Source organism: Didymosphaeria variabile, assembly GCF_027946475.1.
Source record: "Didymosphaeria variabile strain IMI 356815 chromosome Unknown scaffold_2, whole genome shotgun sequence".
Classification (NCBI taxonomy): Eukaryota; Fungi; Ascomycota; class Dothideomycetes; order Pleosporales; family Didymosphaeriaceae; genus Didymosphaeria; species Didymosphaeria variabile.
Window position 1 is genome coordinate 2980205 of NW_026611621.1, and position 25775 is coordinate 3005979.

The following is a 25775-nucleotide window of genomic DNA, read 5'->3' on the forward strand; positions in this document are numbered from 1 at the left end:
GTGCGAGCCGCAACAGTGACTCTCGCGGGGCTAACAAGTGCGGGTCGCAACGCCAAAATTTGGATGGCGCGCTTTCGACCCCAACGTTGCTCAGAACACAGCTCGCCCGGCTGTGGCGTCTGGCTTTTCAAACTGAGTCTTGTGCGAGCCCGATCGCTGCCGTGTCACAGTTCGTAAATTTAGGTAGGCCCGAGGTGCATGGCCTGCGTTTCATCTCGAACCGGGAGCCTGTTCAGCCTCGAACTCTGTCTTTCTTCTCGCTGCTGACGTCCATACACTCCACTCTCGATGCCTGCCGTGCCTCGACGTTGAGGTGTCTTCACTTGTTTGCGATGCTCTGCGGCCGGGAAGCTACGAGGTGACACTTGCATACCTCGCCATCACAATGGCAAATTCAAAGTGAGTCTAGATACGCGCAAGCGCTCGCGAGGCCTGCGACAGCGAACCGCCAACCGGACGAATGCAGACTGACGAGCCCGCTAGGTACGAATACGTGCGCAGCTTTGAGCAGCCTGATAACCTCTTGCCCAACACCTTCATCGTGGTACGCATAGATGGCCGCGGCTTTACAAAGTACGATTCCTATCAGCACTGCATCTTTCTCAGCTCCCGCACGCACAGCTTCTTTCCGCTTTGGGCGTCCCGGCGGGTTGCCCGCATATACGGTCGAAAGAAGTGTTTCGAGAAGCGAGAAGCCATTACCCGACGTATGCTGACATGCTCGCTACTGCAGACTTACCACAAAGTACAACTTTGTCAAGCCCAATGACCGCAGGGCACTGCACTTGATGAACGCTGCGGCTGAGGCCGTTATGAAAGATTTGCCGGACCTCGTGTTGGCTTACGGTCAGAGCGACGAATTCAGGTATGTGTTTCCGTCTTCCCTTCGTCCATGTTTGATGAAGATTGCAACATCTGCACGGAAACTATCTTGTCGGGCTGGAATTCGCCATGTGAGCGTTGGAAAAGAGCGAAACTAAGCTGACGAACCATGTAGTTTCGTCTTTCACAAGGACTGCATGCTATTTGAGCGCCGGGCTAGGTATGGACTTTCGTATCCTCACCACTCACCATAGTGCATGTTGAGTTCTAACAATCCTCAGCAAGCTCGTGACAACGATTGTATCGACATTCACAGCCAGCTACGTGCTTGGGTGGGCTAGGTCCTTCCCGGACGCACCTCTGACGGCCCCTTTACCCTCATTCGACGGGCGAGCAGTGTGCTACCCCAGCAACACTAATTTAAGAGACTACCTAAGCTGGCGGCAAGCTGACTGTAAGTTTTGTTACTATTGGCTCTGTTGAGCGATCGTGCATGCATACATCCGAAACCCTTATGTACCCCATGTCGGGCCTTCTTCAGCTCGAGCATGTAACTCACTCTGCACAGGTCACATAAATAATCTCTACAACACTACATTCTGGGCTCTCGTCCAACAAGGCGGTCTCGACAATCGGGTTGCAGAGAAAGAACTCAAGGGCACTGTCTCGGGTGATAAGAACGAGATCCTGTTCAAGAGGTTCGGCATCAATTATAACAACGAACCGGAAATCTTCAAGAAGGGTAGCGTGCTCTACCGAGATGTAACTTTCCCATAGGCTTCACTCCTTCGTCCCCTGGCTGAAAGTAGCAGTTCTTCCCAACATCAACAAAATCATCGCCGACACCCGCGAAGTCGCCAACAATACAGCACCCAACACCGCAATCGATAGCAAGACCAATGTCTCAACCACTGGAACGCACACATCATGATCTCTTCCGCTCTTCACCTGCCTCCGGAACATCAACAGCGACGGCATCAACGCCTCGTGGACCGACTTTCCTTTCTACATCTACAACTCCCTCGCCTCCCCCGTCACCACCGACGATCCCAATGCCCTTGTTCACCAATGCTTTTGAAGACCGGTCATCCGTTGGCTACCCTTCAACGTTTTCGCACCCTACATTTCTCCCCATTTCAACGTCCGCCAACGCTTCTGCCCCACGCCATGCTCTTCAAGCGCTGATGCCCATACCCCTTCCTCCGCCAACTCTCAAACCCAGCACACGCCCGCCTCTATCGTTGAACCCACCAAATCCGATTACGCACACCAACACCTCACCGATGCCCTCCCCTTACGTACTGACGCCAGCTGCACACCCTTCACCTACCATATCGAACTCGAAGAAACCTGTGAAACCCATCTCACACTCCGCCAGCGCCTCTCTTTCAACACATCCGAAGACTTTAGGCCCATCATACAGACCTTCCCCAAAACGCAGCCCCAGCATGTCCGTCCTCGAAGGCGGTCTCTCCCACGGCCCACCCCAAATCCCCAACGCTTCTCTTCCATACCCCGAACCAATCTCCCGAAAACTCTCCCTCCCCTCTCAAAAATCCTACACTCTCCTTCGTCAAGAGGCCGCAGAAAACCCCACCGGAAGCAACCCCGCGAACACGTCCTCACAGCGCGGGGGAAGATCACGGACGCCGCCCCACCAACTCATGACTATGAAGGAACTTCCTAGTCCACCGACGGGCGATGACGATGATGTCGGTGTCCGTACTTCAGTCATGGGCTCTGGGCCGCAGCCCTGGGCCCAGAGTCCCCCACCGCCACCTACGAGAGGGTCGGAGTTTTCAGCGGGCGGTTCGAGCGGACACGGCGAGATGGAGAGTCTGATCGTGAACCCGGTGATTCCGCCGAGTCCGCCGGGGGGCTCAATACGCTCGCACTCACGTACTGGGTCGAGTTATTCACGAGCTTATTCGTTTCCTGCGCCGCCTTCAGGACCGTCTATTGGTGGTGGGATGGGCGTGGAACAATTCGCAGCCTTCGATTGGGGAAGCAAGGAAGAAGTGGGAGAGGCGCCGCCCGAGGTGCCGAAGAAGTCGAAGGGGAGGGCGAAGAAGGGCGAAAAGGGGAAGAAGGTTCTGGGAATCGAAGATAGTGGGTGGACGGCCGAATTAGAGGGACGGCCGAAGCAGCCAAGTAAGACGCAGAAGGAAAAGGAGAGGAAGAAGAGAGGGAAGGCGAAGATTGTCACGGAGCATGTGGATATTATTGGGGACACATTTTGGGAGAGACGGCCGTGGATCTTGAGTGGCAGGGCGGGGTAACGGTGAGAAGTAATGTCGACGAGGGGTGTGAGGGTAGGCATGGGTGATTCAGGTTATGCATAGCGCAGGGTTGAAATGAATGGGTGTAATATATTTTCACTTCATGGATGTATTGGTTACGAAAACATATGGAGAAGTTGTAAACGGTAACATTCTTATTCAGTTGTGGCGCCGACGCATGTACTGTTCTACGTAGGGTCCAAGTGTTCTATGATCGGAGCCGCTTGGTCTTTCAATGTGTCTAGTCAAGGTAGGTTAGATTACGTATGATGAAATATAGTTCAAAGTTCCATATCGATCTGACGCGTAGGTCGATGCTTACGCTGAAGATCTGGCATGCCGTTGAATTTGGCACAGCACGTGGCGAGGCTGCATGGGGGCCTAGAACAGGCAATTGACGGAACAACAGCCACTGCTCCCAGACTTTCAACCTCACAGTATGCCTGATGTGCATGAACATGATCACAGACTTGAGTTCTTCCAATTTGCCTAGTACTGTTCCTACACCCAATTTTGGATTGTGGCATAAAGAAGGGACGCTCACTTGCCGGAGAAGCAGCGTTTCTCTTCTAGAGTTCCTTGCTCACAGAAGAAGATCTCCATACGCAGCGACGACAAAGTCCCACCTCATCCTCGAGATACCCTCAGTTGCTGGCGCGGAAAGTACAGCAACTCGGGGTTTTGTGTCTATCAGCTGACGTAGGTGAAGCTAATTCAACATTTTCGACAACGAAGGCGTTGCAAAAGATATTGTAAACAATTCGTTTTACGTGAAGGGGCGCATATCGTGCGTAATTGAAGGGAAGCGCCTCAGCAATGCGTTGGACGAGGTGTTTGAAAGCGATGGTGTCTAGCAGGCTCGAGTTTGTGAAGTAATACTCTACTCGAATTATTCATGTGTACTTCTCTCGCCGTGCATGTAGCTCAAGATCATTCCGCATGCCTTCGCCCTCACCGTCGTCACTGAGTAACGATACTTCAGCCCGCCTTGCTTATCTTAGCTCTGCCATCGTCACGGTCGTCGTCCTCGTCATCCCCAACCACTATGGTGAGCTTGCGTTTGCGCCCCTTAGTCTCGGGCCGTGCTGCGTCTGCCTCTGTAGAAGCCTCATATTTCGATGTGGTTTGAGCTGAAGCGGGTTGCGGATCGGAAAGCATGCCATCTATAGTAGCATGCTGAGTGGCGGAGTCTTGCGAGAGGGTCTTGTCGAATTTCCCTCTTTCCAAGGCTTTCTTGTCAGCAAGCACTTCTGTTGAGCAAACTTAGCGTCGCACTTCTTTTGGTTGCAGGGAAACGCATACTTGCTCGCGGATCAGTGGCGATGTCCTCTGCAGCGGCGTCTGCACTTCCATCAGCGGCTTTCGCCCCTTCTGTTCGCATTCCTGGTACGTTCTTCAGCGCTTTATGTCATGTTTCGAGGCGGACATAAATACTGCTCAATCCCCGATCAACGCGAGCTTTCGCATTCACCGGTAACGCCACTGCAAAGTCATAGTGCTCCTCATGTACGACCTCCACAGTGAACCTGCCACCTAGCTCCTGTAGAGAAGGCTCGTGGCCGGTCTGCTGTAGCATCGCCTGCTGGAGTGCTTTCCCTCGCAACCTCCGCTCCCCGTAGAACCGTATGTCTTCGTACCTGATAAGATGCTCTTGGTACGTCATGATATGCTCTGCGCTGTAGCCGAACAGATTTTCGAAGAACGCGATCTTCCTATCGCGGTCGTCGAGCTCGTCGAGCAGAATACCGATGGCAGAGGACACTGCATCGGGATCTGCGTTGCATCTAAGCTTCCTCGCGGCGGAGTCAAGGTCGACATCAGCCACAAAGCTGTCAGTGAGGAGGCCTTCGGTGCAAGCGTCCTGGGCAGTCGCGTTGGTAAGAGGTTCATTTTCTAGGAATGCGCGCTGTTGAGGACCAAGATCGGTAGACGCGCTCTCGATCGTTTCACCGTCAGAGTGGGCTCCACACATGGTGCCTACGTTATTTAGTCCGTAAGGTTCAGAACTGTGCTCAGAGTGATCATCTGAGACTTACCGTTGGGATTGACTAAAGCGCGGTAGTGGAGAGCGACTGCAGGAGTATGTGAGATATAAAACAGACAGACCAGGTTTTCGACTTGCCCTAAATATTGTCTAGTAAAAGATCCAAGCTTGAAACATGTTGATGTATGACATAAGTGGAGCTGGCAAAGGCATTGGCCTATTTTCCACACCGGAATGCGGCGAGATGGTGTCCGTTCTGCTTGCTTGCTTCACTGCACCTCAAGGTAACGCACCGGCCATTGCGAGCTTCGCCGTTGCCTTCACCTGAGCAGCCCGCTCGCCCGCCAGCCCGCATCCAACATTATGTGACCGCGCTCGGACCCGCACCCTCTTGCCGTATATAAAGCGGACGCCCCGCTCCTCTCTCTCACTTCTACTTATCATCAACAATCTTGTTCCTTCACGTACAAACTGAGCCTCTGCTGACAGGGACGATGACGAAGACCCCAACCAAGACGCGGCGTGAGGCGCTTGGTAAAGATGCCTGCGATATTGAGTGGCTTCGGCTCTCTGATAGGTCGAAAGGCCCATGGCTTCGATGTCAAAAGTTGATTCAGGGAGGCGTGATAGTTCTTGGTACGCTCGTGTTCGTACACCGTTGGCCTGACTACTTTTGCCAGAGGGAGAGCCTGCAGTTTTGGGACTGCGGAAGTCATGAAGAGGATACTGCGTCCTGGTGTGTGTCGGTGTTGGCGCGGTTCCTCTGGAGGGGCTCACCATGTGCTGCGGGGAGGTGCGGTACATCTAGTCTGGCTTAAGATTTTTCATTGACTGCTTTGGCGTTGCCAGGCTTTCGAGGAAGAAGGATATGGTGAAACCTTTGGCCCGCACATACTGGAGAGAAGCGCATGAGTCTGGCTTGGTTTGCGTTGCAATCTTGCGCTTGCAAATATCTCAAGTCCTCAACAGACTGTTGATGATGGCAATCGCTTTGATGCCTTATGCATTGGATGTATAGATTGCTCAATCAGCACCACACAATTTGGGCAGTTGCGAGACTGACCCTGGTCCGGTCGGCGTCGCCGCGGGCCTTCAAGTCCACAAACTATGATGATCTAGTACCACTTCACACCGCCTTCTCGTAGTCTCGACGTGGTGGGTCAGAGTCTCTGCCTGTCGTTCGCTTTTACCGTCACCAAGGAACCGCGGCCACTACTCTACCACCTAGTCGCGCCCGCGTCGTCTCCCTCTTCTGCTGAACTTTTCACCTACTTCTCTTACCTCGTCGCTTTCCCTCTTTTGCCGCCGAACCCACCCGTCGCCTCCTCCGCCTCCAGGTACGTTCCGCGGTGTACCTTCTCTCTTGCTGCAGGCGGTACCGCCCACCTCATTTTCAGCTCGTTGAATCTCGGTATCGCGCGCTGAGAGCTTGGTTAGATGCCTTCGATTTACGAGAGCTTGCTCTCGAAGACAGACCGAGAGGTCCATGGCTCATTAATGCAGCCGTATAATCTGTATGGCCCAAGGGTTGCTGTGCTCGACCGGTATTATTGTTCTAGGGTCTTGGTGCCCAATGAGTTCCAAGGCCACAGAGGAATTTTGTCGGCCGATCCTACCTTCGTACGTAACTACGCAAAATGGAGGGAGGATTCGCAACCGAACGTGAGTATGGAATATGAGCTTTAACCATGGGTACAGGTGGCCCTCGAAGACGGGCTCTGCACTTTACGTAGTGGGGGCTACGAACGAGGACTTGAATATGCTCATTGTCCCAACCAAAGCAGAAACGCGACCATGTCCGTAGCGCCTATCCTAGTCAACTTCCAAGGGAACACTGTCGGTACTGTAACACTGAAATCGTAATTTCCACGTTATAGGATACCTTAGAAGGCCGGTGCAGACACGCACAGAGCGTGTTGCGTCTTCAAAGCCACGGGGAACTGAACCCCGCGAGACCACATGCTTGTGCAATGGTAATGGATCGAAGCCTCAGTTTTTTGGCTCATGAAGTGCTATCCGTGCTCTTGCCTGCCTCCCAGCAGCCCAAGAGAACGTGTCATCTTGATCTGACGTATCATATCAACGCCATATTCGGAATCCTATCTTCGGGCGGAGGGCGGATGCGGTCAGTTTCTCCAGAACGTGCAACAATCATGCTCATAGACTAAGCAACGAAACCAAATCTGCAGTTGGGCGGATGGCGATTCAGCAGATCATCCTGGAGGGCTGGAGTAGCAAAGGGACATCCTGAATTAATTAGATGCAATGGTGGTTGAAGGCCACGCAAGGATCGATGTAGGAAGATACGGCACTCGGCTGAACCTTTCTTCCGACCCCCAACGAACATGATTCCCCACCTTGCGCCGTTCCACATCACTCTCACATTGCTCAACGGCAACGGATCGTAGAGAGATCAGGCGACCATGGCTTGCTTCTGCGTGGCTACTTGTTCGCACGAATCAGGATGTTTGGTCAGTCCAGCCATCCTGCCTCAGCCTGAGTCGTGTCAAGAAACCGATCGTACACAGGGCTATTCACCGCCTGCATGCCACGCTCAAAACTTTTGTCGTCCATTGGGATAACGTTGCTCGACGTGCCAGAAGAACGCACGTGGTCCAACCACCCAGTCGGGTTCCCGCATCTATTGTGTCGTTGAAACTAACATTGTCACAATACCAGCGTATTCTCGTGTACGATGTCAAATCAAAGCCTCTGAGCTGTTTGTTCTATACAAAAGTAAACTTGATACTCGTTTCCCTGATTGCAGCGCTGCATTGGATAGCTCACGCGACTATATCGGCAGGTCCTGCCCAAGCATGGAAGGCGCAGGAACCCGCTGCACCTTCCACTGGTAGATTCAGAGTCCAATTTGCGCACATTCCGTTCACTTTTCCACTGGAGATGCTCACTGTTCCACTTTCTCTACTATTTTATGTGCATTTAGCTTATCTGGTATCTCACTCGTTGTGTCTCCCACCGCAAGCCAGGAGCCATTTGAGTATATGCTCGCCAGCACTCGACTGGAGCACGCGAAACCAGGGTGCTGCGGGAGCCTAAGTAGAGTCGTTGGCTCCATAGCAACAGGCTTCACCTCAACGCCCTGTGCCCACGGGTAGGTACATACAAACACACGCCGCCCTACAGAGCGCCGACGCGACACATTGACACCGCTTCAACCGCAAATTTACCTCAACCTCCCACGAACCCCACATACCACGATACCCACTACGTCTGAGTAAATGCCGCCGCGTGTTCAACCCAGCTTGTCCGAGGCACGGGCATTGGACGCTGAAGGCTTGGGTAGAGAGATCGCACAACAGGTGAACCGCACACTGAGTGGCTATCTAGATCAGATCCGAGAGCGTGTCCGGGAGACTATGAGCGCCGAGATAGATCAGTTCCGTGAACGCGTTCGAGAACGTATGGTCGCCATTGGAGGCCCTCCCCCGGTGCTTGCAACGATTCCCACCGCGGCTACCATCCCCACGGCTCTACACGAAACTGGAGAACAGATTATTGCCGAGTTTCGGGACCAGATGGATTCTTTGAGGATTACTAGGTTTGTCAAACAAGGCGTTTGCTTGTCTCAATCAGATATAAATCGCTAACAACACAGGGCCACACGCCGCGCCCGCATTGCGCCCGTCAACAGTCAGACCGCCATGCCCGACGACACCGATTACGAGCTCATTGTCCAAGGATCTCGCGCTCAGGCCGTCCACTATGGCCGTGGAGTTCACAACCGTTGGCCACGGTCACGAGTCCACCCCCCTTACCTCCCAGCCCGCGAGATCCCACTGAGCTGCCAGGACGCGTGTCGATGTGCCCACCTCTACTACGAAACTGCACCTCATCGGTTCCAAAGCTTGCAGCTCGGTGACGTGATGCAGGACTACGACAGGGACTTGAGGCGTAGAGTTCGCCGTCAAGCTTTGGGCGAGACTGGTCTCTTCAGCACGACGCCGGACCGAGCTCTCGTAGAGCTGCGACAGGCTCGATCACTTGCTGGAATCGACGTGAGCGAGTACGATGTAGAGATTACAAGGAGAATTCTAGCGGATCCGTCAGGGTGGGGACAGGCCGGATCTGTGATGAGGCGGCGAGGATGGGTAGATGAGGTGCTCAATGATGGGGAGAACTATGTGTTGCATTGATTGAAAGAAATCGTGAGCTTGGAGTATTGGCTGTTGGAATGTAGTGAGACTCTATGCGTGGGAGTACGTCAAGACTCGTGGTTGACTATGGAACTGGGCTTGATCGAATGGGGCATTGTCAATTGATTGCGCTTCTATACCCCTGTAATGCAGCTATACTAGGCTTGCGGCTTGATCTAAGGCCAGCAACAATCGTCTAAGTATTCATATATGCCATGCTCCCCAGGGCCCCGGGGCGTCGAATGATCACGTGACGCCTCAGCGACGTCATTAGTTCGGGTGAACAGCGAAAGTCTGATGGAATTTCGCAGCGCCGAGAAGAAGGCAATGTGTAGGATCTGCGTGATGTCGCGATGCGGTTGTCGACGACGGAGCAAGAGGGAAAGACGACATGTCAGCGCTGTGCGCCCTTGACACGGGTCGTGGTAGTGCAGGCGTCGCGAAGTGTTCGCGACATGGATTATCGGGACTAGACTGTGTTTGGTATGGCGATGCACGCTTCAAGGCAGCGGCGTTTGGACACCCCCGGACGCTCTATTCTTTTCGAGATCACCCACGACACCGTCGAAGAAACGTTTCGGCTTCCACGGCGCCTTTGAGACGTGTCAGAGCAGATTTGACCACACCAGCGTACTCGCCAGACCGTTGCCATCCGTGCGACATCACATCTGGGCTGATTCATGTTGATTTCGGGTGGCGCGCGGTGGTCCCCTTGCTGTGACCTGTTGTGAGGCTTCCTCCAGCGCGGCCCTCGTGTGTTGGTGATGGCCTCCGACCCACCGCAACAGCCCGAACACGCCCACGACGATGACAACCCCGCCGCGACGCACGACGTGCAGCCTGTCGATGGCAATCAGACGCTCGGGATAAAGGAAGAGGAAGAGACATCGGCGCAGAATGGTGATGGCGATGATGGAATCCAGGCGTCGCGCCCTACAAAGCGACGGAAGCTCGAGAGCCTCACGCCGCGCCGGTCATTATCACGCGCCGCGTCGCCCCCGTGGAAGTCGTTCGCAGCGGATGGGCCGACGACTGTCTTCGATAATGGTGTAAGGAAGTCGTCGCGTGTGAACCGAGAGGCACCGACGCCGCCAGAGCCGCTCATAAAGAAAAGCTCGCGCATTGGTGTCGCGAAGGGAACACAGACAAATGGCACGTCCAAGAGCAGCAGCAAGCAGAGTTCGCGCGCAGTCTCAATAGCTGCAACGTCGGCTAAGGCCAAAACATCATCGGCAACGAAGAAGAAGGCTCCAGCACCGCCGCTGCAGTCGCCGACGCGCAAGTCTGAGCGCAACAAGAAAGCTTCGGCCGCCACCCTCGCGACTTCTCCCCTGTCGCCAGCCCTCGCAAAGGCATCTCCAGAAAGTACGCGAAAGCGTCCTGGACGCGCTCGCAAGTCCACTCTGATCTCGACCGATGACGCAGTCCAATTGTTCGATCTAGCCGAAGACCCTCAAAACACATACGACGATCAGTGGAATTCCGTAGACATGTCAAACTCCACAAACTCCGCCGCACCCCGCATTCGACTACGATTTCGAAGACTCACCCCACCGACCCGCCATCCCCACCACCTGCCACCCGCTCGAAAACACGCTTCGTTCGCCGAATGGTTACATCATGACGACGCGCTGGAAGGAGAAGAAGGCCACAAGATAACGGAGGAGAAGGCTAAAGAGGAGGCTTATCGCCGGCTGCAGATTGCTGATGCTGCTGAACGGGGCGTGCTGAGTCTGGGGCGGTGTAGCGTATTCCAGCCTGAACCGGCCGATGAACCACCGCCGAAATATCGTCATTGGGACCATGTCGTCAATCATGCTCTTACTTTCAACAAGCTCCTGAGGGAGGAGAATTCTTACCACCGGAAAATGGCAAAGACGCTCGCGAGAGAGGCTCACGAATACTGGAAAGACAAGTACAAGCGGAAGTCGCAAGACGAGATCGACCAGGAAGAGGCAGATCGCACTCTGCTCCGGTACAAACAGCTTGTCAAGGACGTCAAGGATACATGGGCGAATGTCAGAGTGGAGATTGACAAGGAGCGTGTGGCAAAATGGGAAGCGGAGCAGGTCCAGCTTGGTCACAAGGCCATGGACGACATGTTCAATCAAGCTCAAGAAATCTTAGGCCGCACCGTCGTAGACTCTGCCTCGTCTTTTGTTAGCGACGACCGCGACACGGAGGGCGAAGGTGGAGATTTTGGAAGCGGCACATCGCAGGTCTCGGGCGAAGAGGACGTGGATCATCAAATGACCTCTGATTCCGAAAGCGACGAAGGTCACGACGATGACGAGGATGCCAATCTGACTGCTGAACAATTGCGCGCTAAATACGAACAGCTACCAGACCTTCCAGACAACAATTCTAGCGTTGATGACGAACAAGAAGTAGGCGAAGATGAAGATGAAGATAAGGCCATGGATGATGATCGAGGTACACCTGAGCCAACTCCGGATCCGGACCTGCAAACGGAAATGCATATTGAAATGGAGAACGGCGATGAACCACCGGACGATCCCTTTACCCATGCGAACGGATTCCATGGCGAAGATGTGAATGGCGATGAGAAGAAGTCAGATTACATTGATCCGGCTACCGTCGAACTCGACGCAGTAGATGAAGCCCTGTTAGATTCTGACGACGATGCATCTGGATCTGGTAGCGAGGAGTGGTCGAGCGACGAGGACGAAGATTCTGATCAAGTCGGTGAAGACGATGAAGGACAATCAGCCTCCGTTTCAGAGCTAGGAGATGATGACGTTGGCGTAATGGGCTTCCTGACCCCGGCTGAGATCAAGAAGCTGAAAGCGTCTGCTAAGACGATTGTGGACGATGTCAACGCAGATAACGAAATACCTGTGAATGGAACGCACGACACGAATGGTACGAATGGAATCCACAGAGAAGAGGAAGAGGACGTCAAAGTTATCTCTGATACCAACGGTACGACAGAAGATGTTGATACCGCAGACATGGGCTGCATTTTACGTGAGGATACCTCTGAAGCTGCGCCAGCCCCCATAGAAATTGACGCGGGTGGCTTCGAGAAGGAGGACGAGACTGTACCAGAAAAGGCCGTCCTTAGAAGTCGCTCTCGGCATCCGTCTGAACCTCCGCGCGTCGAAGTACCATCTCTCCTACGAGGTACACTGCGCGAATATCAGCATGATGGCCTCGATTGGCTTGCCAACCTGTACGATTCAGACACAAACGGAATCTTAGCTGACGAGATGGGACTTGGCAAGACTATCCAGACGATCTCAGTGTTAGCGTACGTTGCTTTGCATCGACAAAAGTGGGGGCCACATTTGGTTGTCGTTCCTACCAGCGTAATGCTCAACTGGGAGATGGAGTTCAAGAAGTTTTTGCCAGGTTTCAAGATCCTTACCTACTACGGTGACATCGCCGAGCGCAAGAGAAAGCGTATTGGCTGGCGCAACACAGGACGAGATATGATCAACGTCGTCATCACCTCGTACCAGCTCATCCTCCAAGACGCAGCAGCATTCAAGATGCGCGCGTGGCAATACCTCGTTCTTGACGAGGCTCACAACATCAAGAACTTCAAATCCCAACGATGGCAGACTATGCTGAACCTGCGCACAGAGCGGCGATTGCTTTTGACGGGTACGCCTCTCCAGAACAACATTGACGAGCTCTGGTCCTTGCTCTATTTCCTGATGCCAGCTGGCTTCGCTGGCGAAGGTCGCATTGCCGGCCTAGAAGAGTTTACAATGGCCCTCAAGAACCCAACCTCGCAAATTCTGGAACAAGGACGGCAACAGCTGGACGCGGAGGCTCAGAGAATCGTCAAGAAACTCCATGAGGTTTTACGTCCTTATCTTCTCCGCAGACTGAAGGCGGACGTTGAGAAGCAGATGCCGGGAAAGTACGAACACGTGGTATACTGCAAGCTGTCCAAGCGACAGCGACAATTGTATGACGGGTTCATGGGCCGCGCATCGACCAAGGAGATTCTGTCATCCGGTAACTACATGTCAATTATCAACTGCTTAATGTCACTTCGAAAAGTCTGCAACCACCCTGACCTGTTCGAGACCAGAGCCATTGTGACCTCCATGGCCATGTCGAAGTCAGTCGCTGCCCGGTTCGAAATAAAAGACTTTCTCATCCGGAAACGGTTGTCAGAGGGTATGGAAGATAAGGTTGTTAGCTTAGAGGCTCTGAATCTGGTATTTGCGCACCGTGAGCGTACTTCGACGCTGCAAGCCCGAAGGGCACAGCAAATTCGCGCTACACGTCCGCTGGAAGACCTCATTGAAGTCCAAACACGCCGTATCAACCAAGCTGCCGAGGCGGTGCCGTCCTCTATCCAATCCACCCTGGCGGCCATGGCGAACAGGGAACGAACTGCAGTCCGAGAACACCTGCGAACATGTCTCAAGCTTACCCGTGCCCGGACGCAGTTCTTACCCATTTACGGCAAAGGTCTAATCGATCGGTTGACCATGGATTACGAGAGTTATGCATTCGGCGCGCGCGAACCAGATGAGCAGATCACCAGGCCTCCGCAGCCATCGTATAATAATCCGGCATATGGACCTCCAGGTATGCAGTATCATCAGCCAAACCCATTCGGACATGGGCCTGTATCACTACCACCTGTCATTGGGACCAAAGAGGGTCGTCGCGGGAGGTTAGGTTTTCGTCAACCACTTCACCCAGCGTTTGCTTCGTTGTGGCATCAACAGAAGATCAATGCTTTTACTGACATGATACCCACCCTTGAGCAACGCGCCGAGGCTCTCGAGCCGCTTGTCACACGCTTCACTTGCGTCACTCCGGCAGTTGCAGCCGAGGAGTTGGCTCCTTTGACGTTGTCAAACACTGGTGTACAGCTTGTACGGTCGTCGGATATGGCCTACCGACGGGACCCTTTCCACGAAAGTCGCATCCGGCAGTCCATTGCTTTCCCCGACAAACGCCTTCTGCAATACGACTGCGGCAAATTACAACGATTGGCCACTCTTCTACGAGATCTCCAAGCAGGCGGCCACCGCGCTCTCATCTTCACCCAGATGACGAAGGTCCTCGACATTCTCGAGCAGTTCCTCAACATCCACGGCCACCGCTACCTCCGTCTCGATGGCGCAACAAAGGTCGAGCAGCGCCAGATTTTAACCGACCGCTTCAACAACGACCCGCGCATCCTCTGCTTCATCCTCTCCTCTCGCTCCGGCGGTCTCGGCATCAATCTTACAGGCGCAGATACCGTCATCTTCTATGACCTCGACTGGAACCCCGCAATGGACAAACAATGCCAGGATCGCTCCCATCGCATCGGCCAAACGCGCGACGTCCACATCTACAAGTTCGTCTCTGAGTACACCATCGAAGCTAATATCCTACGCAAGAGCAACCAGAAGCGTCTTCTGGATGATGTCATCATCCAGAAAGGCGATTTCACAACCGACACCTTCAACCGCGTCACTTGGCGTGACGCCCTCGACGACGGTCTCGGCGACGAAGCAGGTGCAGCCATGGACCGCGTGTTGGGCGAAAAGGCAGGTCTCCTTGGTGATGCGCGCGTCATGGGTACTGTCGAAGACACAGAGGACATGGCTGCTGCTACGGTTGCGCAGAAAGAGATCGTGGATGAAATTCACGATGATCAGGTTGACTTTAGCGAAAGCGCTGCGGCGACGCCCGGGGGAGCAACAAGAGCGGGGAGTGAATTGGGCGAGGAGATGCCGGGAGGTGTTGATGGGGAGAGGCTGAGACGGCATGTCGATGAGTATATGCTAGGGAGGTTCAGGGATGAGTACGGGAGGGAGCCGTATAAGCCGCCGACGGATCGGCAGAGGAGGCATAGGAAGGGTGGAGATGTGCATCGCACGCATAAGAAAAAGAGGTACTGAAATTTTGGCTCGCGCTTTCGTCGCGGGTATGGCAGGCTAATACGGGGGAGGCTTTCGGACGTGGGAATTTCAGTGTATTGTATCAGTAGTGTGGTCTAGAATGCTGCATTTCGCGAGGCGTATGGTGTCACGGGCAAGGGAAACGGGAGCGTAAGGGGAAATGTACGAACAGGTGTGTTTGGGACGCACAGGCAGCACGAAGTATGCATGGGTGGCGTCTGTGGGCGTGATTGATCGAATAAAAATTGAGAACATCGTGAACAATGTTCGCCGTTTACTACATATGTATCGAATTGCACTGAACATGTATGCACCTTCTGCCGCTAGTCGAACGTTCAGCAGCGGCCTCATTGCTCACCAAAGGTCCTACAGGGTGTGTAAGTACTTTGAGGGAATTTAGATAAGAACTTGTTGGAAGACTATCAACCTACAGTCGAGGCGAACTCGCATTCTCGAGCGATGTATTCAATCTTCCGCTTTGGTTGATGTTCGCAGCGCACATGAAGTAGAATATTGGTTGTCGTGAGCCAAACTGCCTAGATCGGCAACACCGAAAACCCCAGAACCCTGTCAAAATTTCTAGAACCCAGTCTGCGCATCCCATCACCGAACCTCCACAATTGCCTTCCACCCACAAACACGAACATGACCTCTCCCTTACCCAAGATTCGCAAAAGCGCGCCAACCTCGGTTGCAGAATTCTCCATCCTCCCGCTCACGCTCCCCACATATCCCGGCCTCCCATCCTCATGCACCGATGCGAAGCATTACCTCTACGTCAAGGCGCACGCACCCGCCATATGCACCGAATCCACCGCACGCTCGCTCTTCCTCGCAAATGTCCCGATCGACGCCTCAGAAGCGAATCTGCGCGCCCTCTTCGCGGAGCAGCTGGGTGGTGCACGAGTCGAAAGTGTAGAGTTCGATGCCAGCGTTCCGGCGGAAGTTTCGCATAAGCATTTTAAGGTGAAGGAAGTGGAAGAAAAGGATGGGAAGAAAGATGCGAGACCTGATAGGGGGACGAAAAGGAAGAGAGAGGAGGGGAAGGGGAGGGCGATGGTTGCAGAAGGCGTGATAGCGGATGGAGAGAGTGCGCTGCCGCGGATATGGAGCAGCGCGGCGCGAAAGAGCGGATCGGGCGCTGTGGTTGTTTTTCTGGACAAGGCGAGTATGCGAGGCGCGCTGAAAGAGGTACAGAAGGTCGTAAAGGACCACGCAGCAATACACTGGAAGGGCGGCGAGGCGCTGGGCGTTGAACGTATGTCTCCCTTACTTACAGCCTCCAGATCTCGAACAGGCGATGCTAACACAGGATAGGCTACAGATCCCACCTCTCTCTCCTCCATCCACCACCTACCCTGCTCTCCTCCACCACAAACGCCTACCTCACTCAATTCGACGCCGCCGCCTCCCAACGCAACCGCGCCCTTGCACACCTCCGCTCCGTCCCCGACGAAGACGGCTTCGTCACCGTGACCCGGGGCGGCGGGCGCAGCGCCCCGGCTGCCAGGCTCGAGATCGCGCAGCAGAAACAGTCTGAGCTGGAGGACAGGAAAAGGAAAAAGGGTAGTCTGGACGGCTTCTATAGGTTCCAGAACAGAGAGAAGAGGAAGGAGGAGGAGGGGAGGTTGAGAAAGCAGTTTGAGAAGGATAGGAGGAGGGTGCAGGAGATGAGGGAGAGGAGGGGCAAGCTTAGGCTGGAGAGCTAAATGAGAGGGGTGGTGTGGTGGGATGGGTTGGGGTGGACGTTCGGAAAAAGTAAAGGGATACCCTATGGATGTATCTTTGGCAAACACGATCTCATGTTATGATGAGGATTATGCGTGACGTCGTGTCATGGAGCATGCGGATTGTTCTTCTGCGAAGTTTTAGCTTTGATATTGACATGTCCTCGGTGGACTCCGTTCAATGTCTACAGTGAGCTGTCTGCATAGAGTCCTAGAAGAAGCCAAAGCTTGATCAAACATCCCTTGTGGGTGTCAGAAAGACGTCACATATGCAAAACGATCCTAAGTTCACAATTCAAGGTCCGCATTGGAACCGCCTCTTGTAGGCACAGGTACGTCCAACTACATAAGAAAAGTAGGTGTTGACAACTTCTACACTCAAAATCGAGTGCTAGACTATCACATCCTCATCGTCATCATTCTCCATCCTCACAACCCCATTCTTCCCATACAGTCCTTCGTCACCGGTTCCATTACCTCGGTCTCCAACCCCATTCGTACAATCATCTAAACCAGCGCGATCATCCACAAGGCGGGATCGCATTGCCCCAGCGGCGCCGCTAGTCCGAGTTGCAGTCGCAAGCTGGAGCTGCGTTTGAGCGGCCTCCATAGAGTCACCGATCCCATCTCCTTCCTTCCGAATGTACTGACAATCTCGCTGTATATGCGGAGAAAAGTCGCGTTGCGCTTGATGAGGCGTCGCCATCTTTCCAAAGCCTTTCGCCTTATTCGCGCATGGGGCGCCTTGCCCGTTGGCGTTGCACTCGGTCACTTTTCCGGCGATGTCGTTGGTGGTTCCTGTGCCTTCCACTTCGAACTTCCAGTGTTTGTGCATGCCATCGTGGTTAGGGCCTGATGGATTGGATATGACGGAGAGCAGGTCTGCACGCGTATGTACCTTTTCCCAAAGAAGAGAAGACAGCGCGTGGCGGAACGATTCAAGTCCTCGGGGGAATGTCTCGCTGGCCTTGAGCGCATTGCACTCCCAATACATCTGCTCTTCGCCGAGATGTAGGAACCTACGCGAAAGAAGACGTTCCTGTAGTGACCACGCCCTCGTATCCCAGGCAAAACCTGGCGTTAGGTAAGTGCTAAGGGGGAGGACAGCGGCTTGAAGCGCTTGTTGATCGACACCCTTTTGTGTTGCTACGATGGTAAGGGCCGCGTTGCGATACACGTCTGCCATGGCGCGGGATTCGCGTTCTTTGTCTTCATCCGAATCTTGGAGTACGCAAAGATTGTCTACCCAGAGGTACCGGAAGCCGATGTCTTGCGCCTTGGTGATGGCTTCGTTGATAGCCTTGGGTAGGATGTCACGAGGAAGATCGCTTTGCATTGCTTCCAGACGAGCAGTTGAGAGCTTCAGCTCATCATCTGCCCAAACATAGCTGAGTGCTGTGTAGTCTGGACGGTTGTGTTCATCTAGATCCGCTCCGTTAACGACGCGCACGGAGAAGCCTGCTTTTCCATCTGGTAAAATGTCAATCAGACGTGTGGGTAAGGTCTTGCCAGCAACATGTCCATGGTGGATGTGGCGGCAAGCTTCGTGATCGTGTGAACACTCCTCTAGCCAGCGCTTGGCATTGGTCACAGTGTCGCTTTGCTGCTTCTGTTGGTCATCGACATCATGCAGATGAGCACTGCCATCCCTGCCATCTTCCTGGAAAAAGGTCTTCACTGTTTGAAGCTCTTCGGAGGGTCCAGGATATGCGACCTTTTCGTTGGGCCAGCTCAGACAGCAAGGTGCGGGTGTAAACACCATGGTCAGCTTAGGCGCAGTTGGACGTTCAGCTGGCTTGGAGCTGAGCATTTCCTTAACAGTGCTCGTCGCATTGGCTTCATTTCGAGTTGCTGCTTGTTCGAGAGATTGGGTCAGCAGGCCTTGCAGTGCAGGGACATCTTGCCAGTAGTATTTGCCCTTGCGACCACCGAATACTTGGCGGAGATCAAGCCAGCGCGGGTTATCATCCTTGTATGCGACTGTGAGCATCTCAAGGAAGACACAACCGAGAGACCAGATGTCAGACGCAAGTTCGCGTGAGACACCCTCAGATACTTCGGGCGCGCAATATTGGCGTGTAAGCGGCATCGTCTTGCTGTTTCTGGTAATCTCGCCGATCGAGCTGACGCCGAAGTCGCTCAAGAAAACATGTGGAGCCTCCTCGCCTTGTTTGACAAGGATGTTCTGGGGCTTGATGTCCATGTGCTTCACGACTGGTCGTTGCTCATGAAGGTAGCGGATCGATGAGGCAAGGCAGCCCATCATCGTGATGATGGTCTCACTTAGTCCGTCCGGCTTGTTCTGCAGCTTTGTATCGAGCCATGCGGCAAGTGTCGTCTCTGCAACGGGTGAAAGAAGGATCGACATCCTGTCACCCTTTTGAACGCTGTCCACGAACCGGATGATGTGAGGATGACGAAGTTTCTTGAGAACGTCGACCTCGTTCTTTAGTTCTTCGATGGCCGAGCGCTCCCGATTCTTCAGCGTCTTGCGGGCGAAGCGTAGGCTCGTCTCGCGATGGACGACTTCGTCAACCGTACTAAAGCCGCCGGCACCGAGGAGCTTGAGACTACCGAGAAGGTCTTGCGTCTCTCGGGTCAGTGATCCTGCTCGGTGGTTAAATCTGTGAAGTTCTCCTGAATGCGTAATACACATACCAGTGGTCACTGGCGTCAGTGCCTTCAGACGATCTGGCGCGGGATCCCCATCGCTTGGAGGAACGCGGGGCGGTATCGTCTGAAGCTGGACGATATCAGAGCTTAGGAGGGCGACATCATCTCCGGCCACAGTCTGCGAGTCATCCCTCGTTGTCGCGTCGTACCTGCCATGCACGGAGCATGAATCGGTGGGTATTTCAGACTCTGTTGTGTTGGTGCTGCGCGTTGCACTATCCAATTCGAGGGCTCGTTTAATATGCTGCTTGCCCGAGAGATCTCGTTGAATGTGCTGCTCGACTCTTGGCGATGCGCCTCTACTATCGCTGTCCGCGAATTGTGAAACCTGGAACTGGTAGAAGCCGCTCTGCGGAGGCTGAGAGCCGTTGCCTTCATTGCCGTTGTCCTTGGGTCCAGAGCCAGAGCCACGTGGATCGTTCTGCGGCGGGAACAAAGGCTTGCCGTTGCCGAAGCCACCGCTATCAGGTCGGTCGTCGTCATCGTCATCGTCATTCATATCATCGGAATCCTTGGACTCATCCTCATTCCAGTCAAGCATGCACTTGCCGTTCTTGAAATGCTCCGCGATGTGGTCGATGCGATCCTGTCGCGACACGAACCGGTGGCTGCAGAAGCCGCATTTCCTAGCGGCCTGCGGCAGGCTTGTGTCAGAGTGTCTGTAAGAAGTCAGCCATGTACAAGTGCGCGCGAGTGGGCAAACAATTTTGTCCAGCCTTGGACTACTTCGACGATGGAGAAGGTTAAGCTAGGCTATCATTACTTACACCACGGAAGACTCCTCGTAGTCAGCAGAATTCAACCCAGGGTGGATATTCCTAAAGTGCTGAGAGAAATGGTATTTCCGGAAACATGGCTTTACACGCTCGACGCCCTCGGTAACACAGAGGCCTACGGAAAGTTAGCAAGCATTCAGCAAGAGGAGGCTGAGAACTGTTGGCATATCGTAGCGCAGATGCCCTCGGTCGCGCCACACGAGGCCGACTATACGCAAGCGGTATATCCCGGTGCATGCTATCCTTCGAACTGACGGCCTTCGTGCGCTTCTCCTGGAATAGCGAAATGATTTCAACCCATGTTAAGAAAAAGGAATCACTTACTGCACAGCCAGCTTTTCGAGGGATAACCTTCCTCTTCATTCCGTTTCCAGTCACATTTCCGTCCATACCGCTTTCCGCACTTTCGTGTGCACTGGTAGATTTTGTTTGGGTCCCGCTTTAGTAGCTCTGGATCTTCTGTTGGGTTGCAACCTTTCTTGCCACCCCGCAAAGGTGACTGAGACACCGTCGTTGTCGCCGCCTGTGTCTCGTGGTTACATGAAATGTCTGGAATTGCAAGTTGTTGTGATGTGATTGCGGCTGTGGTAGTAGCTAACTGTGGGAACAATATTGGGTCCTGCGTAAAGCCCGTTTGTGACTTGTATGCAGAATCCTGACCGGTCATCCCCTGCTTCAAAGCCTGACCGAACCATTGCCGGATGGCTGTTGCTGACTCGCCGGTGAGCTGGGCTAGTGAGTCGATATGTCTGTCACTGTGACGCAGTCAGATCTTGTAGGAGCGACATAGGTATACAAGCCGATTCACCTTGGGAGCACATTGTACTTGCTGAACCATGTCGCACAGACGTCAGCAGCTTCGTCACTCAAGCCAGTACCATCAGAGCTGGCTGCTGGAGTAGGCTGGGTCTCGAGCGCCCAGTTGCTCGATCCCGTGATGGAAGCCGTGGTAAAGGGAGAGAATGCCTCACGGCGCTTCGCCTGGGGAAAGTCATTGACCTCTAGCTGAAGTGGCCTCTTATTGAGTTGAGGTGTGTATAATGACTCGAAGGACTGTGCAGGCGTTGTGGGGAACGTAGTGCTCCATGAAGCACCCATGGCGGTGTTATCCAGACCCTGTCAAGGTCAGCTAGGCACCGTGCGATGACCAGATTGCCTCGACGAAGGGTAAAAGCTATATGAAATGCGAACATACAAGGGGCTCCATTCCAAACGCTGTGCCGTTCATATCACCGACGGGCGCAAACATCGAGTCAAATGAATGATCGAATGCCGTGGTAGCCGTGTCGATGCCCTCGTCGCCGAAGAAGAAGGCCGAAGAAGTGTCACCTCCTCCAGCACCCTTCAAGTCATTAAAGGCAGGCTGCATTCCGAATCCTGTAAAGTCGATGCCAGCGCCCGCGTTGAAGTCGAAGTTACCGTTATTGCCGCCCTGAGAAGCCATTGCTGATTACGATTTCGGTTGCGTTGGGACGGCGAAGGGCGCCTCGTTCGTACAGATGTGAATTACAACTCGAATATTCGAGAGGAGAATGAGCGAAGATGAGTCAAGGGCCTCAGGCCGGGTTGGTCCCGACTTTTAGATCTTACGGTGGTTGCTCGTATGGGTCGTTCGGAGTCATAAGCTAGTGCACCAGTGCAAGGTGCGAAGGGCGGATGGCGACAAGATCGGACTAGCTCAGACCCGCGGAGGCTTGGACGAAGGATGGCAGGTGCGGTGTGTGCTAGCGGGCTTTGGGGTCTATGGCAGGCACGGCCGGTATTAAACGCAGCTAGCGCTTGCGGCTTCCACGCAGCCAAGTACAATTGCGCGTGTCGAAGGCTAGACGGACTGGACTATTGTTCCCGGGTGAACACCTCCTCTACTTCTACAACTTCGATACGTTGTTTCTTCAAGTCTATTGTCTCGAATTTGGAGGACGTTGGCTTTTGTTATATTGCAGGTGCAAGTCTCGCGCTGCTGCCGCGAAAGTGATCACGTAACGCGGAAAGCCGATGCTTATCCAAATTACGCACCTAAACCCCATACTCAAAGGGCGCTCCACCTCGCCCTTCTCTCTGAGGCGCAGTGCCAATCATGCACCGGTCCTAGCATCCACTCCCATGGCTCAGTGGCTCAGCGGCTCAGCCTGCTGCGGAACCAGGGCCTCCACCTTTCGGTAGCACTGACTCGAAAGTCAGGGCCCCTTGGCAGATGCTTGACGTTGGTGTCGCATTTGGTGACTTCTTGTGTGCGGCCTCAAGTTGTCAATGGCAATGGACTATTGATAAGTGACAACATTGGTCTGCTCATTACATCAAGCGCTTGTCCAAAAGCATGCTCAAAAGGAGATTGGGGGGTATCTAGAAGAAATACACGTGCAGAATCAAATATGTCCACCTTGTCCGATTGCCAAAGGCTGGAAGTGTGGTGTACAGGGTAGAAAGGTCGCTTATTGGCAGTCTTGCGGCAATCAATTCGTGCCCTTGATAAACCAATCAGAGCTAGCATCCACCATATAATTCGTAATGTTGAACTCGTTGACCGGTTGCCCATCGGGCATTCCAGTCGAGATCGACCCGTCGGACGCTACATAGCCGTTCGCGCTATCCATGGTAACAGGTAGTCTTGGCATGTTGAAGAAGTCGAATACATCTAGATACTCCAACTCATTCGGTGCTGGGGTGCGAGCTGGAGTCGGTTGGTGGCTGGGATGCATCTTGGGCTGTCGCGCAATCAGGAAATCGAGGTCGAATGCACAGCGACGCATGTCGGCGAGTATCTTCACGGTGGATGGAGTGATGCGCTCGCCGTTAACGCCCACGCTCTGTTGCGACTCTTGATATTCTAGCAGCACGCGGGAGAGTAGGCTGGCGTAGCGAGACCCAACTTCCCAATATTGACCCATCTCTCGGAGAGTCAAGACCAGTAGGTTGATGGATTCGTCCACGCGGTGAGCTATGGTCGAACCATGGACTAAGAGAACGCGAGCCGCAACCCACAGGGAGAAAGCGAAAGGCGGGCCGAGCTTTGTCAAGAGGCCATGCTCCCGGATGCATTGGCAAAGCGCCACGATGCTCTCAACGGCACTGAGACACCTCTGGCTTGCGCTGAACGAAGGTGCAAATATCGGGGAGCGATGGGTCGGGTATGCCGCAGAGGAGTGGAGGCGAATCACGGTACTATACATGTCAGAAGAGCTAAAGGCATAAGAGTAGTGCACTCACGTGTGAAAGGCGGCGTGCAACATGATCAAGCTACTGTTAAGATCTTTGCTGGCCGCCGGTCCCGCGAAGACGCGCGATGCATTGCCGTACTCAGGTGGCAGATTGTATTTCCATTGCTCGAGAGTGCTGTCCAGTGCACGATACTCGCTTTGCCACTGCTCGACATCAGTCAAAGATGTGATATCCACAGGCTGTTTGAGGAAGTTGTGAACCCGGGAAAGTATCTCCAATATCTCCACATAGTACGAGAAGGCACCCAGATTCTCTGGTCGGTTCATGGTATGGTTCGTGCGCGTTGACGTACGGAACCAACGAGTCTCCACTGATGCATTGCGTGTGAAGAACTCGTCACGGCACGGAAGCTGACGGTCAATCTCCTTTTCGTCGAGCGCAAATTCAAAGGCAGTTGCTACCGTAGCATATCGATCAAGGACGTAGATCATCCAGAAAAGTCGTCTTCGGCTCTCTTCCATGATCCAATCGGTCGGTTCGGGAAGGACGATCGCTCGTAGTGTATAGATGGACGCATATTGAGGAGCTATTTTTGGCGAAGAATTCTCCACAGAAAGCCCTAGATTTACAATCGATCGGGTAATGAGGGCCAGTAGATTCCAGCCAGGAGGGCCGTTCGAGCATCCCACGACATCTACTGACAGAATGACGAGTGCCTGCAGTGATTTGACTGAACTGTTCTGGATTCCATATAACAGCACTTTCTCTTTCGAGTTTTGATGGTAATGCTCTCGTTTCTCTGCGGTCAAGCGAGGGTCGGTTGAAAATCTTAGGGTGGTTGCAACCATGGCATGAAGAAGAATCCTATCCGCTTCCTCTAAGCTAGTGTCCCCAAAAAGTGAGTTGAGGGTCGCTTGACGGTGAAGAATCGGACACCAAGGGTAAATGTGCTTGAAGAAGAGGTCCACCAAGCCGTACAGCAAGTCGTAAGGTGGGAAGTCCTGATCACCTCGCGCCAATGCTCCCGCCATCGATGGTGGGGCAAAACGATCGTTGTTGAAGGCAAATGCATCTCTTTGTTGCATTCCACTCATATTAGACGCAGCATCCTCGGGGGAATTGTGATAACCACTGCTACCGACAGATGGCGCCTGCCGCGCGTCGGATATCCCCCCGGGAAAGCTTGGCTGCAGAGGGGTTGCAGTCGCAGTAGAGAAACTACCTGGCTTCTGTATGAAGAGAGCTGTTTCAGGCCGTGGAACGTGCGTTGTCTGCTGCAGAATGGTCGGGCTCCGGAAGACGGGCCCGGCCTGCGGGGACGTGACTGCCGGCGTGGCCTGGTTGCTAGAAAGCTGGTTGATCTGATTCTGCTGTTGGTGGAGCAATGACTCCAGCTTGTCTACTCCGAGTCAGCCCATATCCCACGCTCGCTCTATAGTTTTTCCGTCTCGGATCATGTGAAATTGATTGAAACATGGAACAAGAATCGCCGAAGAAGCATCCTCTGGTCACATTAGGATGACGATGGCCTTTCTCTCATTCCATTGAATCGGGGTGACTGGGGCGGAGCGTCAGTGAAGGAAAATCCACTTACCGAGACGTGACTCTAATTCTCGACCATACCCAGCGCGCAGACCTGGCTTCTTTCGCGGAAGATATATGCAGCCAGAGTGGTTTTTAACACACCAGCCGCAGCTTGGCTGGCCACGGTCGCACTTGACCTGCAGCGCCGTTAGCAAGAATGAAGGCGTTAACAAGAGACTCGCAATCCCAGCATGGCCAGTGGAGGTTTCCGCAGTGTGCCACCCGAACATAGACCTGCAAAGGCAGGGAATGCAGGAAGGGGTACCGTTGTGTAGCGAGCATCCCAGGTGACACACGACAGAAAACAATTGTGGACCCCAGAGAGCTCGAGACGCTGTGCTTCGGTCGACTCACCTTGCGTTGTTTACATATTTCGCAGCTGACGGAAAGGGGGCGTTTGCGCTTCGTTGCGCCGCTGGCCTGGATGGCTTCGTCGCCGCTGGACCCCTCTCCGCTCCAGCCGTCTTGCTCATCGGTCGGCGAATGCTGCGACAGCTTCGCGTGACTCTCCGGGCTGGCGTACGGTCGCGCGCCGTTGCCGTTGACTGAAGGCGTATCCATATTTGATAACGATCCTGTGGGACTGGATATAGGATGCAAAGATCGCTCGACAATAGCCCGAGGAAACGAGGGATCGATGTTCCCCGCATCTGCCCCGGATTTTGAGCTTGTGGGCTTGCCTCGGAAGACGGGGCGAATCATCGCAGTGCACGGAGCCCCGAATGAAAACGGCGGCTT

General features: G+C 53.8%; 9 protein-coding genes across 9 annotated transcripts; 5 read left to right on the forward strand and 4 right to left on the reverse strand.

Annotated features, from left to right (window-relative positions):
- Positions 1-788: 788 nt before the first annotated feature.
- On the forward strand, positions 789-1599 carry THG1_1 (tRNA-His guanylyltransferase; the record flags this gene model as incomplete). The annotated part of the gene is made up of 4 exons (XM_056211481.1): positions 789-865; positions 998-1042; positions 1104-1276; positions 1391-1599. 4 exons carry the CDS (start codon positions 789-791, stop codon positions 1597-1599), a joined length of 504 nt encoding a protein of 167 aa, XP_056074954.1.
- Positions 1600-2105: 506 nt separating this feature from the next.
- Positions 2106-3101, forward strand: THG1_2 (tRNA-His guanylyltransferase; the record flags this gene model as incomplete). Its single annotated transcript, XM_056211482.1, has 1 exon — positions 2106-3101. One exon carries the CDS (start codon positions 2106-2108, stop codon positions 3099-3101), a length of 996 nt encoding a protein of 331 aa, XP_056074955.1.
- A 978-nt stretch (positions 3102-4079) lies between these two features.
- Positions 4080-5073, reverse strand: N0V89_002676 (uncharacterized protein; the record flags this gene model as incomplete). The annotated part of the gene is made up of 3 exons (XM_056211483.1): positions 4080-4351; positions 4404-4502; positions 4536-5073. The coding sequence occupies 3 exons, from the start codon at positions 5071-5073 to the stop codon at positions 4080-4082; spliced, it is 909 nt and encodes a 302-aa protein (XP_056074956.1).
- Positions 5074-5087: 14 nt separating this feature from the next.
- Positions 5088-5801, reverse strand: N0V89_002677 (uncharacterized protein; the record flags this gene model as incomplete). The annotated part of the gene is made up of 2 exons (XM_056211484.1): positions 5088-5224; positions 5597-5801. The coding sequence occupies 2 exons, from the start codon at positions 5799-5801 to the stop codon at positions 5088-5090; spliced, it is 342 nt and encodes a 113-aa protein (XP_056074957.1).
- Positions 5802-8324: 2523 nt separating this feature from the next.
- On the forward strand, positions 8325-9239 carry N0V89_002678 (uncharacterized protein; the record flags this gene model as incomplete). Its single annotated transcript, XM_056211485.1, has 2 exons — positions 8325-8644; positions 8702-9239. The coding sequence occupies 2 exons, from the start codon at positions 8325-8327 to the stop codon at positions 9237-9239; spliced, it is 858 nt and encodes a 285-aa protein (XP_056074958.1).
- Positions 9240-10003: 764 nt separating this feature from the next.
- SWR1_1 (swr1 complex component) lies at positions 10004-15118 on the forward strand (the record flags this gene model as incomplete). Its single annotated transcript, XM_056211486.1, has 1 exon — positions 10004-15118. The coding sequence occupies one exon, from the start codon at positions 10004-10006 to the stop codon at positions 15116-15118; it is 5115 nt and encodes a 1704-aa protein (XP_056074959.1).
- Positions 15119-15763: 645 nt separating this feature from the next.
- N0V89_002680 (uncharacterized protein) lies at positions 15764-16827 on the forward strand (the record flags this gene model as incomplete). The annotated part of the gene is made up of 2 exons (XM_056211487.1): positions 15764-16376; positions 16436-16827. 2 exons carry the CDS (start codon positions 15764-15766, stop codon positions 16825-16827), a joined length of 1005 nt encoding a protein of 334 aa, XP_056074960.1.
- A 409-nt stretch (positions 16828-17236) lies between these two features.
- Positions 17237-21738, reverse strand: N0V89_002681 (uncharacterized protein; the record flags this gene model as incomplete). The annotated part of the gene is made up of 5 exons (XM_056211488.1): positions 17237-20177; positions 20286-20409; positions 20619-21049; positions 21103-21410; positions 21490-21738. The coding sequence occupies 5 exons, from the start codon at positions 21736-21738 to the stop codon at positions 17237-17239; spliced, it is 4053 nt and encodes a 1350-aa protein (XP_056074961.1).
- A 1009-nt stretch (positions 21739-22747) lies between these two features.
- N0V89_002682 (uncharacterized protein) lies at positions 22748-25598 on the reverse strand (the record flags this gene model as incomplete). The annotated part of the gene is made up of 4 exons (XM_056211489.1): positions 22748-23456; positions 23502-24852; positions 25048-25174; positions 25392-25598. 4 exons carry the CDS (start codon positions 25596-25598, stop codon positions 22748-22750), a joined length of 2394 nt encoding a protein of 797 aa, XP_056074962.1.
- Positions 25599-25775: the final 177 nt, after the last annotated feature.